The following is a 20,627-nucleotide window of genomic DNA, read 5'->3' on the forward strand; positions in this document are numbered from 1 at the left end:
TAATTGCACTTCTGTTGTCCTCATCCTCATCCTCTGCCTCATCTTCACTGTCCACAGGATCCACTGCTGCCACGCCATCGCCAGCCTCCTCCTCCTGCAGAAAAGGCACATGGCGACGCAAGGCAAGGTTGTGCAACATACAGCATGCCACGATGATCTGGCAGACCTTCTTGGGTGAGGGCACAGGGATCCACCTGTTAGATGGAGGCAACGAAACCTGGCCTTCAGGAGGCTGAAGGTCCTCTCAATAATCCTTCTTTTTAGCCCATGTGTCTCATTGTAGCCTTCCTCTGCCCTTGTCCTGGCATTCCTCACAGGGGTCAGTAGCCATGAGAGGTTGGGTTAACCAGATTCACCTGCAAATATTGAGGGACAACTGTTAGCCACACACTCACCTCTAGGGCCCGCACCATACCCATACACCAACATCCACTGGGTGGGAACCAGGGCTCACCTATTAGCCACATCCTGTGCCTCTGGAGTTGGGCCATCACATTTGAGATGCTGCTATTCCTCAGGATAAAGGCATCATGCACAGATCCACGATACTTTGCATTGACGTGGGTGATGTACTGGTCCGCCAGGCACACCTTCTGGACATTCATGGAGTGCAAACTCTTTTGATTTCGGAACACCTGTTCATTTCACTGGGGGGTGGGAGGGAACAAATGCAATATGTGTTCCATCTGTTTCCCCAATGATGTTGGAGATATCTACCATTGCATAGAAGTCAGCTTTCACTGTGGCCAAATCCTCCACCTGGGGGAAAACGATGTAGCTGCACATGTTTTTAATCAGGGCAGACAACACTCTGGTCAGCACTAATGAGAACATTGGCTGCGACATTCCTGCTGCCAAGCACACTGTCACTTGGAAAGAGCCAGTTGCCAGGAAATGGAGCACTGATAGGACTTGCACAAGATGGGGGATCCAGGTGGGGTGACGGATGGCAGATATTAGGTAAGGCTCCAATTGGGCACACAGCTCTGTGATTGTGGCCCTGTCAAGTCTGTAGGTGAGGATAATGTGCCTGTCCTCCATTGTTGCCAAGTCCACAGGGGTCTGTAGATGGGGGATATCTCCATCTCCTAGTCATCTGCAGCGATTGCAATCTATGGGGCAAAAGAGTGAGCAGCTGGTCATTATCTCTACATTCCAACCACTACAGTTCAATGCATATTGTGATTGTAACATTATTTTGTTGGAGATGTCCAAATAGGGCATTTGTGTACTGTGATGCAGTTAGAATCCATGCCTGCACCCCCATGAAATGGCATCCGCCTGTCCTGTATGGAGGCACAGGTGGAAATAAAGGTAATTCCGCTGACGTTGAGTGCCGTTGCGGGAGGCGGTCGAGAACCGCCGTGCAACTCCTCATTGGTTATCATTGAGCCCTATGGGGTCCAGTGGCCAATGGTGATGTATGCCAGAAGTGACGGTACGCACCGCCACGGACGTGACTGCCATTTTCTATCAGTGCATTCACTTGCTACCTCACCTTCAACAGGAGAGGACCTACACTACAAGTGCTGCTGTGACCTGTGTCTGGAACCGACCATGGCTCGTGTTATTAGGGAAAGGGCCCCTGCCTTCACCTCAGTGGAGTTGGAGCGACTGGTGGATGAGGTCCTACCCCAGTATCGACTGCTGTATGGGCCTCCAGACCAACAGGTGAGTACACTGTGAGTACGATGCATGGGGCGTGAGTGCATGGAGTGCTACGTGTGAAGGCCTCATGTGGGGGGGGGGGGTTGGTGGATGGACCCTGGGCAGCGTAGAGCATGTATGGTGGGCCATGTCTGTGCTAATGGGGATGGGAAGGGGCATGGTGGGCCATGAGTGTAACAGGCAGGATGGTCGTACTAATACATTTCCCTGTGTTTATTTCCCTGCAGGTCAGCAGTCAAAAGAAGGGTATCTGGGGTTCCATCGCCAAAGACGTGCGGACCTTGGGGATCTACGGCAGGCTGGGCACCCACTGTCGGAAACTGTGGGAGGACCTGAGACACTGGGCACGGAAGACGGCGGAGGCCCAGCTGGGGATGGCCTCCCAACAAAGAAGGGGTGCCCGTCGAAACCTGACCGCCCTGATGGCCCGCATACTGGCAGTGGTCTAGCTGGAGCTAGATGGGCGCTTGGGGGCATCACAACAGCCACAAGGGGGTGAGTACAGTGCCCTAATTTACAACTTATGCCTGGTGGGGTGGTATCCGGTTGGGGTGGTATCCGGGTGGAGGGGTGGGCCCAGTGGGTACCCCTATGCCACGCCTGGCATTGCAGAGTAGGTCCCATGTTGTGCAGGATTCTGATGTGAAAGTCCTCCAACCAAGCTAGTAGGCATCCACTACTGGGCAGGGGTCTGTGGGTCTCAGGTATGCTGCAATTTGCATTAGATGTCCCTATCTATGGGCTGGTGACTAGCATTGTGACTGGTAGTGCATTGCCTAATGCGTAGGGCTGTTCCCTGTGTGTGAGTGTGTTGTGTACGCCAACTGTGGTTTTGTTGCTGCCACTGACCAAGTGTATCCTTTGTCTCGCCCTCCCCCCCCTTTTTGTTTTGTCACCCTGTCCTTATGTGCATTACCATCAGCTGGCGGAGGAGCAGAGGCACCGCTGATGGAGGGAGCTGCATCCCACAGGGCCCAGAGGCCGAATCCACTGAGGGTGAAGGCACCAATGGGATGGAGGGCAAGGGGAGCACCACGGCAGAGACTGGAGGGCACAGTTGGGACACAGATTCCTCCTCCGATGGAAGCTCCTTGGTGGTGGCAGACACCTCTGTGCCCACCCCTGTTACAGGTACAGCCACCACCCCGTACCAGCAACGCCCAACCAGCAGCTCCTCAGCGAGTTTTCCGTGCACACTCACCCAGGAGGGTGGGCATCTCCTTTGCCCCAGGCACCTCGGGCCCTGCCCCAGTTAGCCCTGCTGCCCTGAGTGAGGAGGCTATTGACCTCCTGCGATCCAACTCTTTTGGTCAGTCAACCATTGCGAATGCCATCCAGGGGCTGGCAGCCCAAATGCAACAGTCCAGTGCATTTCTGGAGGGCATTCACACTGGCTTGGCGGCCCAACAGAGATCAATTCAGGCTCTGGCCTCCTCTCTGATGACAGCCATTGTCCCTGTTTCCACCCTCCAACTTCCTCCACCCAATCCCATTCCCCTCAACCGCAACCTATCCCAAGCACACAGGCAGACGAGCAGGCACCCAGGACAACACACAAAAGAGGACATGGCAAACACAAGCACCACGCTTCATTCCACATGCACTCACACAAACAACATCCAGAATCAGCCATACCAACATCCACTGCCTCCACAGTGTCCCCCCTCCTCCTCGTCCTACACCTCCCTCTCAGATGTGTCTACACTCACACCTGCATGCACCCCATCCTCATCCATTACCACCATCACCAGCACACTTATCATAGCACACACCTCACTGGCAGTCACCGACCCCACATCCATGCACACGTCCCCTGGTTCCTCTCCCACTATGTCTGTGCCCCCTCCTCCCAAAGTACACAAACGCAAGCACTCAGACACCCAACTGCCATCCACCTCACAACAGCATCCAGCCCATGCACCTGCACCCAAACACAGCAGACTGACACCTCCTACCACCACTCCCTCTTCCTCCACTCCCAAACCATCTCCCTCTTCCCGCCCCAATGTCCCTAAGAAGCATTTCCTCACCAACACTGACCTCTACCCTAGCCCTCCCCGTCCCTCACGTCAGGCCAGGGTGGTCAAAACCCAGGCAAGCACCTCAGCCACCCAGTCCGTGGGCACAGTAGTGTCCCCAGCTGCTCCAGGTGGGAAAGGATCCCGGCGACCAGCCAGCCAGACGGAAAGGGTGCCTGCCCCAGGTGCATCAAGGAAGGGCAGAGAGCCAGCCCCAGCTGCAGGAAGGGCAAGAAGGCAGCTCCAGCTGCTGAAAGGAAGGGCAAGGACCCAGCTCCAGCTGCAGGAAGAAAGGGCAAGGAGGCAGCCCCAGCTGCTGGAAGGATGGGCATGCAGCCAGTAGAGACAATGGGCCTGGTGCTGGGACTCAGTCAGAGCCAATACCACCAACCATGGTGGTGCAGGCATCCGAGGCTGCAGTGGATGGGCTGTAACCTCCCCCCACCACTGCCAGCACCACCACCACCAGCAGCCCCAGTGGGCAGCCGTCCGAGGCTGAAGGGGATGGGCTGGAGCCTCCCCCCACCACTGCCAGCACTGCCACCAGCAGGAGCAGCCCCAGTGGGCAACAGTCCGAGGCTGCAGTTGATGGGCTGGAGCCTCCCCCCGCCACTGCCAGCTCCACCAGCAGCAGCACCATTGCCACCACTGAGTAGCCATCATCGCCAGCGGACAGTGCTTAGTCCTGCATCCATGGGCTGTTGTGTGGCCTGGCCCCTGCAAATCCTGTCGGTATGACACCCAGGTGAGGGACCTTGCACTCCCCAAGATCTGCATCACAGGGCACAATGCCCCCTCCAGAACCAGTGGAGAAGCCATCCACTCACCCCATCCTCCCCAGGATGAAGCTCACAGGGCACAATGCCCCCTCCTGAACCAGTGGAGAAGCCGTCCACTCACCCCATCTTCCCCAGGATGAAGCTCACAGGGCACGATACCCCCTCTAGAACCAGTGGAGAAGCCATCCACTCACCCATTCCTCCCCAGGAAGAAGCTCACAGGGTACGATGCCCCATCCAGAACCAGTGGAGAAGCCATCCACTCACCCCATCGTCCCCAGCATGAAGCTCACTGGGCACGATGCTCCCTCCAGAACCAGTGGGCGAGTCACTCACTTGAGAGACTGTGGCCTTGCACTCCCCAGGACTAAGCACAGGGCATGTTGCTCCCCTCCAGAGCATGTGGGCAAGTCACTCACTTGAGAGACTGTGGCCTTGCACTACCCAAGACAGAGTAATGGGCATGTTGCCAACTCCAGAGCATGTGGGCAAGTTACCCACTTGAGAGACCGTGGCCTTGTACTCCCGAGGACAAGTCAGTGGGCAAGTCACCCACTTGAGAGACTGTGGCATTGCACACCCCAGAGTGATTGGCATGTTGCCCCCTCCAGGACCAGTGGCGTTGTACCATCTTCCGGCTGAGGTCCCCCTCCCCATTCCCCGTCCCCATGAGGTGACTGACTGTTTCTGTCCTGGTGCCCCTGCAGTGTTCTCTCTGTGTTGTTGTAGGAGTGAGGTGGGGCCTTGGACTTTGTGATGTGGCCTCATGCCCCACGAACATTTAGGACTGGGCAGTGTCCCTTGATTTGTGAATATTGTTAGACTTTTCATCCTTGGCGTGGTCTCCCTTAACTTTTTGCCTCTGTTCCCCAGGCTTTTGATGTGTGCTGGGCTCTGATTTTACTGTTTTTGTTACTCTGGGCACTTTACCACTGCTAAGCAGTGCTAAAGTGCAAGTGCTCCTTTTAAAAATGTGTATGTAATTGGTTTATCCATGATTGGCATATTTGATTTACTAGTAAGTCCCTAGTAAAATGCACTGGAAGTGCCAGGTATTGTAAATCAAATGCTACTAGTGGGCCTGCAGCACTGGTTGTGCCACCCACATAAGTAGCTCTGTAATCATGTCTCGGACCTGCCACTGCAGTCTGTGTGTGCAGTTTTAACTGTAAATTCGACTTGGCAAGTGTTTCTCGCCGGATTTCCCCCGGCTGGGAGAATCCTTCATGGCGGCGCTGCAAGCAGCGCCGCCATGGGGATTCTGACCCCCTTCCCGCCAGCCTGTTTCTGGTTTACGGTTTACACCGCCAGGAACAGGCTGGCACGAATGGGTGTCCTGGGGCCCCTGGGGGCCCATGCACTGCCCATGCCACTGGCATGGGCAGTGCAGGGGTCCCCTAACAGAGCCCCAGTATGCTTTTCACTGTCTGCCTAGCAGACAGTGAAAAGCGCGACGGGTGCAACTGCACCCGTCGCACACCTGCAACACCGCCGGCTCCATTCGGAGCCGGCTTCAGTGTTGCAGGGCTCTTTCTCGCTGGGCCGGCGGGCGCTATATTGGCTAGCGCCCGCCGGCCCAGCAGGAAAGTCAGAATGGCCCCAGCGGTCTTTCGACCGCGGAGCGGCCATATGGCGGTTCCCGCCAGGCGGGCGGCGACCGCCGCCCGCCGGGGTCAGAATGACCCCCATAGTAATGTGTTTTATATGTCCTGACAGTGAAATATTGCTCAATTCGTTTTTCACTATTGCAAGGCCTGTCCCTCTAATAGGTTAACATGGGGGCTACCTTTAAATCTGATTAAAGTGTAGATTCCCTTTGTGAGCGCATGGACATGTGGAGTTTGGGGTCTCTGAGCTCACAATTTAAAAATACATCTTTTAGTAAAGTTGATTTTGAGATTCTGTGTTTGAAAATGCCACTTTTAAAAAGTGAGCATTTTCTTGCTTATACCATTTCTGTGACTCTGCCTGTTTGTGGATTCCCTGTCTGGGTCAGTTTGACAGTTGGGCTGGTTGCCCCTGACACTAGACAGTGACACAAAGGGAGCTGGGGTGTAGCCTGCACATCCTGATGAGCCATCTGTGCTAGGAGGGCTTGGAGGAGTGGTCACTCACACCTGAAAGGGCTGTACCTGCCCTCACCCAATTCAGTCTCCAACCCCCTAGTGAGTGTCTGGGCCTGGCCTTGACAAGGCAGGATTTAAGATTCAAAAGAGACTTTACTTTGAAGTAGGCCTACTTCAAAGGAGAAATTGGGTATAAGAAGGGCATCCAAAACCACAGACTTTAGGAAACCAAGAGGAATCGCTGCCTGGAGAAAGAAGAGCTGCCGTGCCTGTGACTGTGCTTTGTGAAGCTATCCTGCAGTTGCTGCTTCTGCCAGAGTAAGAGGGCAAAGGCTGGACTTTGTGTGCCTTCCATCTTGAGAAGAACTCTCTGAGGGCTTGATTTAGAGCATGCCTCCTGTTGTTTGAAGTCTCAGGGACAGCAAAGACCTCTCTCTCCCAGCACCTGGAGTCTCTGGAGAGACTCCTACTGTGCCCTGTGGTGCCCATTCAGTCACTGGAACCCTGAACTGAGAAGCTGGCAGCCTAAGAGGAGGAAATCCACGCATAGAGCGCCGTGTGGGGAAAAGATTGACGCGACTCCGATCTGCGGCTGAAGAAACGACGTGCCGCCGGCTCCACGGCTGAAAATCGACACTCGCCGGAAACGAGGAAGAAGAATCGACGCACGAGCTGGAGAAACGACGCGCAGCATCGCTGACGGAGGCTGGGAGATCGCAACCCGCGCTGCGTGGTTTTCGGATCACCCTGCAGCTGGATTTCAGACACAAACACCGTTGGGTGTGTAAAAACAACGCAAGGCCTGCCCGGACCCGAGAGTGCTGACCAGATCGATGCATCGCTCTCCTGCAGAGAGAAGAAACGACGCGCCCCAACCCGACGAAAGGAGAAACGACGCCATGTCTCGCTCATGAGTGAAATCGACGTATCGCAATCCCTTTTTGATGCAAACTCGCCCGTGCGGTGTTATTTTTGACGCACCCAAGGTACATTTTCACGCTAACAGTGTTAGTGTGTGTTTTAAACTACATAAAGACTCTTTTTGCTTTTTAATTGATAACTTGACTTGTGTATTGTGGATTTTTGTCGTTTTGGTCATGTTTTGTTTTGAAAAATATTTCCTATTTTTCTAAACCTGTGCTGTGTCATGTTTTCATTAAGTTACTGTGTGTGTTGGTACAAATACTTTACACCTAGCACTCTGAAGTTAAGCCTACTGCTCTGCCAAGCTACCAAGGGGGTAAGCAGGGGTTAGCTGAGGGTGATTCTCTTTTACCCTGACTAGAGTGAGGGTCCTTGCTTGAACAGGGGGTAACCTGACTGTCAACCAAAGACCCAATTTCTAAGAAATATGCATATACTTTTGATTTGGATGCACGTATTACTACTATATTTATCTTATTACACTCTTTTTACTCTAGTGTAGTTGTCCTTGAATTATTCCTGAGGTACGGGGTGAATATGCAATGTTACTGCATCTGCTTGTGAGTATGGTGTTGGGAGTGGGAGTGTTGTCTGTTGCGTGTTTGTGTCACTCTCTCCCCCCCCGTGCTAGGCGGCAGTACTCATAGTGGTCGTCTTCGCCGGCGTTGGTGTTCGTAGTGGAGCAGAACGTAGAAGAGCATGGGGAACACATGCAACTCGGGCTCCATGGCGGCGTGGTTCTTCCTTGAGTCTCCAGAGGTGAGTTGTTTCTCTTCTGTGCAGTGTTTCCGCCAGGCTTTTGATGTTGTTGGTACCGCCTCGGAAAAGGTGGCGGATTGATGTGTCATCAGACAGTGGGCGGAACATTGTCTTCTGCCTTGCTGTAGGCGGTTACCGCCATGGTGCCTGTTGATTTCACCCTGGCGGTCGGTGTGTTAAAGTGGCTGCGGTTTCCACTGTGGTCATAATTTCATATTTATTAGTGCCAGACTGTTGGCGGTATTACCGCCACTAGATCATCGACCGCCAGGGTTGTAATGAGGGCCAAAGTGTTTAATACAAAACACCACTATTTTCAGAGAAGCCATCATGTAGCTGGGCAACTGGTAGTGACAGTGGCCAGTACATGTTCTCAAAATGGCCCCCTGATCATCTGCAATGTCTAGCAATGGAACAAGGCATTACAGGGATACATCAGCTAATGCAGAGGTGTCCTCACATGCAGTGTAATGCACCCTGCCTTAGGGCTCCAATGCCTGCTGTAGGGATGACTTACATATAGTATGTGCAGTTTGAGTGGGCATTCCACACAGGGGATGTGCAATGTCATGTTTTTGGAATGGTTTGCACCATTTCATGCATTCTGCAATGGCAGTCTGCATGCAGTTTGTGTGTGGGGCTTTAGGGTGGCATAATACATGCTGCAGCTCTCAGGGACCCCCTTTAATACCCATGCCCGGGGCACCTGAGGTACCAATTACTAGGAACTTACAGGGGTGCTAAAGTCCTTGCCATCTGGGGTACAATTTCACACTTGTCTTGCTTTAGGGGAAAGGGCACTGGCAATCAGGATATCAGTGCACAACCAATCAACAGTATCAGTATCAGTGAGCAAAAAGGGGGGGTGGTGACCATGTCAAAAAGGTGCCCTTTCCTACACATGGCTGCCACGCCCATGAGGGAGCTACTAGGATAAGGGTAAGAAATGTCTACTGAAGTTTGTGAACCACAAACAGAAGTAATGGGAGAGGTGGAAAAAAGAAAACAAATATCCCAAACCAGCTCAACCATACTGCGTTGCCCCGGGACTGTGGGCATGGGAGCCTAGAGGCAAAGTTTGGGTTTTTGGCATTTTCTGCTGTGGCAAAGTCTATTTGAGGTTGACCCCATCGTTGGATAGATGGATGTGGACTTGCAGGAGGAGTTCCCACTCGTGGACTTGTTGGAGCCTCCTGCTGGAGAGATCTGAAAAGTCATTCTCTACTCCCCAGAGGTATTCCGCTAACAGGTGAATGATGTACCAAAGATCCTACCTCCAAATGTTTTGGGCTAGATGAGAAAGCTGAGGAGCCTTGGTGCCCCCTGTTTTTGGAGATAATACATGGGAGTAATGTTGTCTGTGTTGATCAGGACTACCTTGACACTCTGGTAAGGAAAGAAAGCTTTGAGAACTAGTTGAACAGCTAGCAACTCCAGGAAATTGATATGGAGATGTCTCTGTCTGGGTGTCCAGTGTCCCTTGAAAGTTAAAACTTGTGAATGTGATCCCTATCTGGTGAGGAGGCATCCTTTGTATGGTTCTCTGCGGAACAAGGTCTAAGAGAGGCCGTCCTTTTAAGAGATTGTTGGTGTTCTACCACTGCAAAGAGTGGCAAGCTTGCTGGGCAGCCAACACTTCCATTTGACCCTCCGCTTGAGTCCATTGGTGTGCTAAGCGTCTTGCAACTCACACATGCTCAGTCTGGCATGAGGTACTATGGCTATGCATGAAACCGGCATAACGAGGAGAGGCATGACTATCCTGACTATTATCTGCTGATTAGGCTAAGTTTGTGTTTGTGAGGTGGAAGGTTTGGAGGTGTTGAAGTGAGCTCCAGACAATAACCATGCTGGATAATATCTAACACCTAATGGACAGAGGGGATGTTCCGCCAAAAGGGAAAGAACCATTTTATTTGACGACCAACATGTGTTGTGTGGTCGTGGGGGAATGATGGCAAGTCAGGGATTGGTGGTTGGGGGTGGTGGCAGAGGGTTTAGTGAATCCGCCCTGGCTTCTACCTTTGGAATTGTTGACTCTGTAGGAGCCTTTGTAGTATTCACTAAACAAGGTGGTCTGTGTCTGAGGAGACTCGTAGGAGGGAGAGGTCTCTCTTGGGGTGGTCTTTGATCTTCCACAGCTTAGGTCTTCTCATTGTCCTTTTTTATTTTTTCCAGAAGATGTTAACTTGGGGACCAAAAACGTGTTCCCCATTGAGGGGACCAAAAACGTGTTCTCCATTGAGGGGGCAAGAGCTTTTGCTGAACCTCAGGTTTAAAACCTGAGACTCGAAGCCAGGCATGCCTTCTGAGAAGGACACTGGTACTTATGCCTCTAGCTACGGTGTCAGCAGCGTCGAGGGCATAGCGGATAGTGGTATATGAAAATAGTTTACCCTTGGAGCAATCTGATATGCCCACTTCTTGTGCTCTTCTGGGAGATGTTGGAGGATCTCCTTCATCGAATCCCAGTGAGGCCTGCCACAGTGGCAGAGGAGGACAATGGAGCTGGAGATCCTCCAATGGTTGGCAGATTGGGCAGTCACCCTCTTATCCAGTCATCAATCTTTTTGCTCTCTTTGTATGGTGGGGGTGCCTCACCAGATGTTTGAGAGTTGGCCCTCTTTCGTGCTATGGCAACTACCAGTAAATCAGGAGGAAGTTGTCCCTTTGTGTACGTGGGGTTGTTTGGTGATGCCTGGTGTTTTTTTCAACCCTTGGTGTAATCACGCTCGCACTAGCAGTGTTGTTGAAGATGTCTGGCGTGTGTCACAACCTGTCTTTCAGCATCAGCAGGTGGTATTGTGCTGAGTGTTGGCTGGAGGAAAGAGTAGTGAACAAAAAATCGTTCTCTAAGGGATCTGTGTGGTGCTGGACTTTGAGGTAAGCAGGAGCTCTACCTACAAGGCTGTGGTAGCTGGTGGTGTCATCTAGGGGAGGGGGTTTAGCAGGATACAGATCAGGTTTGTAACAGCAGGTGGTTCTGCATCATAAGAGTTCCACAAGTGGTCATGTAGTGCGAAGAAAAACAGGTCACCCTCTACCCCCGCCCGTGTAATAGTATATAGAACCCTCAGGAGAGTATGGTGCGGGAGAAGCAGAAGGCAGTGGTGACTGTGTGTGGTGCGCAGCTATCATTAATGGTGGGCTTAAGTGCACTGGGCTTGTGGCCTTGTCCATCTTTTTTCTATGCTTTGGTGAAGGTGGGCTCTTCAAAGCTTCTTCAAAGGACAATTGTCTATTGGCTGGCTCGCACTGGTATGAGGAGGTCTTATAATGGTACGAAGAGTATCCAGATGTATTATCATGTGTTTTTGCCTGGAGTTTACCCTACCTTGCATGCGCTGAAGCACAGGTTCCACAGGCTAGGAACCCTGTCCTTGTTTTCCAAAAGTGTAGGATTCCGGTTCAGACTTCGAAGCTTTCAGTGCAGGTGTTTTCAATGCCAAGGTTTTCGGTCCCAAAGCTGGAGCTTTCAGTGCTGAGGTGGAACGGTGTTTCGACGCTGAGGGCCTTGGCTCCGAAGATCGTCTCAGAGGAGTCGGTTCGGGAGTGTGCAGCCTGTGCTGCTTTTTGGCCAGAAGGCAGTGGTGGCCCAACAATGGTTTTTAGCCGGTCTGGGGTAGGTAAGCAAAACTTACTGGTGGTCTGCTGGGGATGGGTTTGAGGTGGGGTGGTCACAGTAGTCATCGCTTGAACTGGTGTGAGATCCTGCATCTCTAGTTCAGAGTCAGAGCTGTCGTTGGGGTAGATGTGTCCTCATCTGTAGCAGACACCAGGGTATGTGCTCATCTTGAAGGTCCTCAGATCTGAAGACGGTCCAGTGTATCTTTAACACTACAGTGGGGCATCTTGAGGCATAGAAAGCCTCCTTCTGTTCACTGGAAAGGCACAAGTTAAACACCTGGTGGAGATTGGTGCATGGGCACTTAGTGTGGCAGTGAGGACAGAAGCGTAAAAGTGTCTGTTCCATGACTGGATGGACATGGTGCGGAAAGAACATCGAAGATGAGAAGTCCATCCAAAGGGCGAAGGCCCATGGGGGCCGTTGCTGACTCGGGTCGCCCAAACGAAGCCGACATCCATGAATTGAGAAAAAAAAGCTGCAATTGAGAACAAAACCAACAGTAAGTCTAAGAAAGACTAGGCGATGAATGTGTCGAACTGGAGCAAAGAGCACAAATCCGAACCCAACGGAGGAAGACAGCAATATAACAATGGAGTCAATGACTGGGCACACTGCCAGCAAGAGGAGTCACTCTACCCTGTGGCTTGAAAGACTTTCTTTGAAGAAAAACAACTTGCACACATCCAAGCCCAACAATAGATGTCAGGATTATGCTGAGCATGTGTATCTACAGCCACACATGCCTTGAGCATAAATGTTCTGGTTCCACTGTTCACATAAATGCCTGTGTTTAGAGAGGTTCTACAGTGCCTTAGGTGTCACGCACAAATGTGGATTAGCAACATTTTGATCGTAATAAAAAACCTTTATGTTGTACTGTCTCTACTGATAGAGCCTGGGACCAGTCAATGTAAAGGACTTGAAGGCGTGATCAACTGGTTGTAGTTCTTCATAAGCAGTATTATCCCACTATGCTTCCAGGAAGTTAACAACACAGACTTGGCACTCCGCCACTAAAAGCAATAAACAAAACAAATAACAATGTATTCAGTTTAACTAGTTTGAAGCTGTTGAAATATACCTGAACTGGGCATGGTGCTGCGTTTTCCCTTTGAACCAGGCGGTCTCATTAAAAATGCATTTGACTTGTCCTCCTTTCTCCAGCTGACATCGGCACTGGGAGCTTGAAACCCTATTTGACATATGTATATTTAGTATACTTTTTTGACATTTCAACCTCATATACAGAATGTGCATTACATGCTAAATATTGTTTCAAAGTAATACTATACAGCCTAATTATTATTGGTCCTCGCAGAAATGGGTGGGCAAAATGTGTTTTGATTCCTTGTGAATGAATGGTGAATATCATGCCATCCAAGAGCCAGTCGTCGCTAAAGAGATTAAACATTCGAAACAAATTTCTACTTCAGAAAAACATACACCTATTGAACCACACATTACAATACTGGACCTTTGCCCCTAATCCAGCTACCCAACTCCTTCTCTTTGAACAGCTCCTAGCAATCTACTTCTCATCCTGCACATCTATCATAAACACCCGTTTTTGCTCAGCTCCTTGCTAAAGTTTCTCGCCATCCCAAATAGCCGCAATACTTCTGCTCTTTCCTTGCCTATTGCTCAGTTTCTCAACATAGGTAATATTTGTATGTTCTTTGGCCTCACAAAACATTTTAGAGTGTACCATACACAGCTCTAAATCTCGCACAGCCCATCAAAGTACACTCCTACAACAGTCACTCCCAACGGTGATCCATCAAATGAGCAATCAGTATTGCCACTGCCTTAACCCCTTCCTGAGTCAAACCTGAACATGACCTTGCTAGGATCACACTCGTCGTGTGCAAGACACTGCCATGGACCAATTACAAGATACAAAACCACAAGTCTTCTAGTTTCTGAGAGGGTTCAAGCCTCCTGAAACCGATGGTTAAATCAAGCGAATTTTCTAAACTCACACAGAAGCACTAGCAGCTCACATGGTGTGGCTCGGGACAGCTGCAGACAGATACTAGTGAGAATTCACTTATGCTTAAGTGATAGTAATATATATTTTCTACAATTTAATTTTGTTTAGTTTCAGTTGTTTCTATTACTGTTTAAGGACAAGCAAAATATACTGCTGTTACGGTGACATAGCATTAGGAGCTGATGATCGTCGTCATATTTATAATAATATGCTGAATACCCCTAAAACATGGTACCTTATCAATATGATTCCCTGATGTATTTGCTACCTATGTATCATTCTCACATTCAAGCATATATGGAATGGGACTAATTTCAGAATTTCCAGGTCACCCTTTTCAACTTTTCATGCTTTTATGGTTTCTCTACCATGGCTTATCGTTTCAATTCCAATTTCATTAAACTACAGAATCCCAAGTGTTTAACTCTCCTCGTGTTTCACAGAAACATGTTCTGTTATTATGTAATTTCGGTCATTGGTTCCAATAACCTTAGGTGGGTTAAAACCTGGATTTTCAAGTACCGTGGAACCCATAACATAAATTCACATGGGCAATCCATTTCAGAGTTACAATTAGTAAAGTCACCTAAGGACCTCAATCTTAGGCCATCACTGTTCCTTTATGACTTCAGGATGCTGTATGTGTATATTAGTAGGTTTCCAATGATGACTACGTTTTCAACTTGCACTGATTCAACTATGAATTTAAAACATGTGAGCTCACCTTTTGTGGGGCAAACGAGGACGTCTGAACCTTCTGAGCCAGACCAGTCTCTAGAATCCATCTCTTCCTCTTGTTGCATTTGAAGTAAAACATCAGGGTGGATGGGAGGATAACCATCTGGGCAGAGAATACATGAGGATTACACATACACGCAAGCACATTATGTTTTCAGAGGAATTTACAGGAAAGAAGAATAAATCATAGATACAGCCCGTGTATGTGCAGGAGTTCCATGATTACAGCGTGACAATATGACGCTTCCAGGCTAACCAGCTTTGGTGATTTTACTGCAAACGTATTCACTGGCACCAGCAGTGGAACCTCACCTATGTGCTACGTGGATTGCCACGTCCAGTATACTCAAAGACGCTTGGCAGAGGGACTGCATCTACAGAGGCAGATACTGCACTGGGAGCAATCTTGCCCCCAGCAGGAATAGCCCTTAGCACCTGATCATAGTCCCCTACCACTGCAGACTCCTTCCGGGTGAAGATCTTTGTCGGCACCGACTCCCTCCAGAGCCCCCGACAGCAACAGTGCTGGCTCTGTGCCGGCGCCAGGTCCCTTCAGATCACATGCCAGCAACGACTCACTCCTATTTGGTTCTGCATTTTACCTCATTTTAAATGAGCCCGAGATCATAATTTGGAACCTAATCAACTAAAGTTGTTTATTCGAGTTTTGGGGAATGTCAAAATTTAAACGCAAAGATGCCAAATGAGCAACGCTGAGAAGTAGGCATATGTGTCCATTACTCTGCGACATTGTTCTGCATTACAACTTAATACAAAGCTCTCAACCTGTCCCTTTATCAGCTGTCAGTAACTTGGACTGCATTTTTCAGTTGTATTCTGATCCTTGTGCTCATGTATTTATGAATAAAACTAAAGGACTAGATTTGCTCCTCATAATAGAGATATGAAAAACAAGTCGTCTGATGTTCAATACTTATAGTTAAAATATAAATGCTTAAAATTCAGTACACTAAAGCGTTCCATGTGAAGCTGGAACGACTTGTTTGCATTCTGTTTTTGGAAAAACATACATGCAGCTTGCGCACATCTCCATCTAGTAGGCACATACTAAATCACCTCATTAAAAAAAATATGGTAATGTATTCACAGTCTTCCTAAAGACAATTCATAAACAAACATTTGCAATGCAATGGGTCTCGCGTTTGCTCGAGTTAGAGCTATTAGTGTTGTGAATTCCTAACTGGACTTTTTTGCCACATAAATTGAAAATGAAAAGTAGAACACTTAACATAAACAACCCAATTCAAAGCACCACGAACGCTGTGAGCAGGAAGGAGACACAAAAGGAAAAAGAAGTTGGCTCGCAATCAAACGTATCGGCAAACATGCAATTATCCATGTAACAGGGTACGTGTCCAAGGAGGTAAGGAAACCGCCCCAAGGAGGGATAAACATTTTCCAATGATAACAAAGGATTTTTGAAAGGCAAGCCCATGAACGAGTGATAGTGATGGGCGTGCAGTGGGTGTGGTTACAAGCCCACAGATAGCAATGGCGGCCGGCAGCTTTAGGTGGGGGGGGGTGGCGGGACGCACACACACACACACATTCTTTCACACACAGACACGCACGCACGCACATCCATTAACAACACTCATACCATTCAAACATGCACGCACGCACCAAAACATTCATTTTAAAACATCACACACACTCATTCTTTCCAACACGCACGCACGCACATCCATTAACAACACTCATAACACTCAAACATGCACGCGCGCACCAAACATTCAATTTAAGACATCACACACCACACACATACACACACACTTACCTCCAGGTCCCAGGAGGGTTGGGACTGCTGCCTTCCCTCATTGGCTGACATTAGGTCAGCCAATGAGGGAAGGCAGCAGTCCCAGGATCGTCACAGAGTGGGATGGGGTCAGTGAGACTGCTGACCCCACCCACTGTGACGAAGTGTCACTGATTGACACTCGCCCTGGGCACTTCAGGGCTTAAACCTGAAGCGCCCAGGGAGATTGTCAATTGTTGACGCTTTCCTCGTCACCCAGGGGAGGGCCTCGAGGCACCTTTGCTGAGCCGAGGAGGTCAAGCTGTGACCTCCTCAGCCCAGCAAAGTTCAGCTCAGGCAGACAGGAGTGTGCGCAAATCGCGCATGTCTGCTCCTGGCTGCCTGAGCTGAACATGGAGAGTGTCTGTCAGGCTGACCTTTGTTCAGCCTGACCGACACTCTTCATGAGGGGCAAAAGGTGGGGGGAAGGGCGTGGCCCCTCCGCCTTAATGGACGGGCCGCCACTGACAGATAGATTACAACAGGTCAAAGCGCCTGGGTGCGCCACCTAAGAAGGGAAGTAAACAAGCTACAGCTAATTAAAATTTAACTGCGCTGCAAGACTCAAAGCAATTCCTTTGCCAAACCATTATTAACCAAACTCGTAGCATTGTGCAAAAATAAAAAAAACATATTGATCTGGCCGTTTCACACTTGATAATATATTCCATATAGTTTTATTAGCAAGTAAAAGCCTGTCCATCTCAAAAGACAGGATCTTTCCATGCTTTGTGGATTACAGCGCAGTATTTGATTGATAGTGACTGTGGACAAAATGACAAAACTGGAGCGTGAATAGCGATTTACTTAACCTAATAAAATTTCAGACTGAAACTTGTTAGTGAGTGAGATTATCAACGGATGGCAGTCTCTTACCAAATACCTTAACAACTAATGATCTAAGCAGGAGTATATCTTGGTATCTCTCCTATTCTCTTTGCATCTATACGCCCTATCAAGATGCTTACATAAAAACTCTACATTTCCACTAAATGTAGGTCCACAGCCTAACTTGTAATGATAACCTAGCCCTTCCATTTACTGCATCTATTAGGTTCCAGAGTTTACTAAGTAACCTAGGGTACTACTGTAAAGACAATCATCTTCAAATACATTATACTGGAACCTAAATTATTGCAATTGTAAATTCGAAAATTGCCTTTAAATGGAGAATAAATACGACCAACATTTATAGCTTTAACAGTGCAAGTATCAAGGCATGGTCAATGATCACATATTAAAAGGATAAGTCTGCCTGTAAACGCCATCAAACAAATGCCAAAGTGCAACCACAGGGCTAGAACACTTCTTGCTCAAGCCATCTTGTAAGCACTAAAGGCCTTCACAGCTAACATAGACTCTACATTTACGACAGTTCATGTTTTGCTGTTTGCTATATTCCATACGAAGGGCATAAGACAACTCGTAAACTTTTGGCAGTTTACTCCATCCACATCATAAACCAATGTCTAAATAAATCTAGCAGCCATTTCAGTAATCATCAAGAAAATCCATCTGACTTACTTACGTTTATGTGCTCGATCTGCAGCATATACTTCTAGAACATATTTTTTAACATACCCGGAACCACCAGGTTCCAGCCCTTTGTTTGTGTTCATAACAAACATATAATGGTAATGCTGCAACAAGATCATTTAGGAACCTGGGAATCATTGTCCAGTATATCCAACACTGAATAGAAATTAAGCTTAGAGCAAGTTAGTAGCCAGTGTTCCTTGGACAAAGACTTTTACAAACAAAAACTGAATCTAGGTTAAAATTCTGAACTTAGACATACCCAGAGCAGCAGTCTCTGTTGAGTCTCTCTCGAGTCTCGGGCATGGAACACTGGGGAGGGGATAATGGATGTGGATGTAGAATGTCCTGGGCTGAGAATCAAAGAGTGGCAGCTGCCAGTTGGATCTCAGCCCTGCGGGGTGTAGAATCTAGAATGAAATAAATGAACATACCTACCAACTGAATTTGTCCTGAACATTTTTGTAGGCTCTTTACAGTTTTCAACTTCTTCTGTAATAAGAGCTCCTTATGTTTAACGAAAATCCTCCTGAGCTACTAATCATGTTAGCGATGCAATAGTAATCACATTAAACAAGAATACATTAGTGGTTATCATAAGCAATATTACCTGCTGCAATCACCTCAATGCAAAAGGCACGGTTCCCAGCAGTAATTTAAAAAATGCTTTGTCAATGTGGAAGGCCCGTCCATGGGTAATACATAACAGCCTAAGCTACAATGCCCCTAGCACCCAATTATTAATGTTTGTAATAGTCTCTCCAACACAGTTTGATCTTTATTACTCAAACATCAGCTCTAAATATATTTTGCAAACTCAATTATTTTTCGCCATACATCAGCCTATAAATTCTGAAAAAACACCCATTTTCATTGACTCAATATTAGCATCGCTGTATTAACTCAGTCAAGCAAATGCTTCTAATTTAGCTCACTGGGCTACACACAGGAGAGGGACTTAAAGGTAGCTAGAGAGCTACCAGTAGCTCACGAGTTCTACCAGAAGCTAACAAGCTAAACCCTGGAGAAGCCTGACCCAGAGAGTAGATCTGTGTATTTAACAACATCTTTAAAAACCTTTGTAAAGTATTACCTTCTTCAACACTGACTATTGTACATTCCTCTACTAGAATTTGAAGTTGCTGGAAGAGGCCTCTCAAAACAAAATCTTCAGTGGTGCCTTTGCGTTCTAACTTTAGAATCATTTAGTCATAATACTTGGATTTGCCCAGCATTGCTAGACTTGCTCAGGAAGCATTGCGAATCATTCAATCATTGTGGGTTTTTGCTTTTCTGTTAAAAAGGAAATCACATATTAGGCTGTGTAATAAGATTTTGGAGACAGGTGACAAAGAGAATCAACAGCTCATGCTAACAGCAGCCAAAATCCATCAATAGTTACAAGCTATGGAAATAGATCTGTGGGGTGTTTTAATCACAAACTAGGGTTCAAAGTGGTTTTAACTCAAGAATGTCACATTCAGATATCCTTATTATTGTGCATTTTAGTCATATGATTATTGATGCAAAATACAATTTTACTACTTCTCTTGTCTCCCTATTTTAGTGTAGAAATATCTTGTACTTTGTTCCTTTCTCTCTGGCAGTTCTTGTCAGTAAGAAATTACCTTGTACATTGAGAAGTAAAGTTCTTATGCTGTATTGGTCCGTGAAACAAATGTGAATACCTCCAGGAATCTAAAATTACAGAAGTCCTGATACGTTGTAGAGCTTCTAATGCACAGAGTATGGCAGCCTTCTCTTCAAAGTTCTATTAATTAAACTATGACAAAACATATGCTGTTCTGTTTGAATTCAGATTACCAGGGATGAGATGTTATGATGGATGTGAGCTTCGAGTCACATGCTGGCTTTCTGATGGCCAACAGCATAGCATTAAAAAACAATGATGTCAATTATGGGAGAGCATGATTGATTTTGTACAATCAGGATTTTTTAGAAATCTGCTGGCTCATGATCTCCTCCACTTTGCTGAGTTGTTTGCAGAGCAGGACAGCAATATGTGACCATATAATCAAGTGAAATTTATTTGTGCATCAAATAAAAAATAAACAATGCTCTCCTCAAAAGGGCTGATAAAAATGAAAGGGTGTAGACAATTTTCTGACAGCAAGCTCACTTACTTGGTTTTACTCATCTTCGCCTTCCTTCAGATTTTGCATTCAAATTGGTTTCTGCCATGAAATCCATATTAGCTGGCACGTAAGGACATGAGATATGTTTTTAATTCTTTAAAACGGTATGTTGCGTTAAAATTGAGACTCATCTAGTGTTCATTTTTTTATGTAGACTTACTTGCCTCTTTTTTATTTGTTTCAATGAATCATCTGTATACCTAGCAGAAACTAAAAGTGAATAAAATATGTATGTTGCTAAGCAACCAGTGGTCGAACAGCCTGGGAAACCCATGCTTTGTGTGTTTTCACAGGCTGCGAGAGAGAGAGAGATAACTAATTTCTCACAGGATGTTTAAAATGAATCGGATCACAAACTGAAAATTCAATAGATCATAGAGGAACCACGTGGCATCAGTGTAGGACGTTCGCCCTCAAACAGTGGGTGACTCCTTAGGCGGTATAAGGAGGTACCAAAACGGGGTGTTAAGGGATCAATAAATATGACCCAGGGAAACATACATATATTCTGAATACAGCACTGTGATTTATAATCAAAGCTTCCAAGTG

At 47.7% G+C, this 20,627-nt stretch overlaps 1 protein-coding gene across 2 annotated transcripts in view; it reads right to left on the reverse strand.

Moving 5' to 3' along the window:
• Nucleotides 1–20,627, reverse strand: part of LOC138299002 (zinc finger protein 182-like) — a 146,610-nt gene that overhangs the window by 21,422 nt on the left and 104,561 nt on the right. For both annotated transcript variants that reach the window (XM_069236919.1, XM_069236920.1), the window contains exons 5-6: nt 14,557–14,673; nt 12,924–13,034 (exon numbers count right to left, since the gene is read on the reverse strand). In XM_069236919.1, the coding sequence (XP_069093020.1) occupies nt 12,924–13,034; nt 14,557–14,673 (228 nt within the window). The remainder of the gene's footprint in view (nt 1–12,923; nt 13,035–14,556; nt 14,674–20,627) is intronic.

This window comes from Pleurodeles waltl, chromosome 1_2 (assembly GCF_031143425.1).
Source record: "Pleurodeles waltl isolate 20211129_DDA chromosome 1_2, aPleWal1.hap1.20221129, whole genome shotgun sequence".
In the NCBI taxonomy this organism is placed as follows: Eukaryota; Metazoa; Chordata; class Amphibia; order Caudata; family Salamandridae; genus Pleurodeles; species Pleurodeles waltl.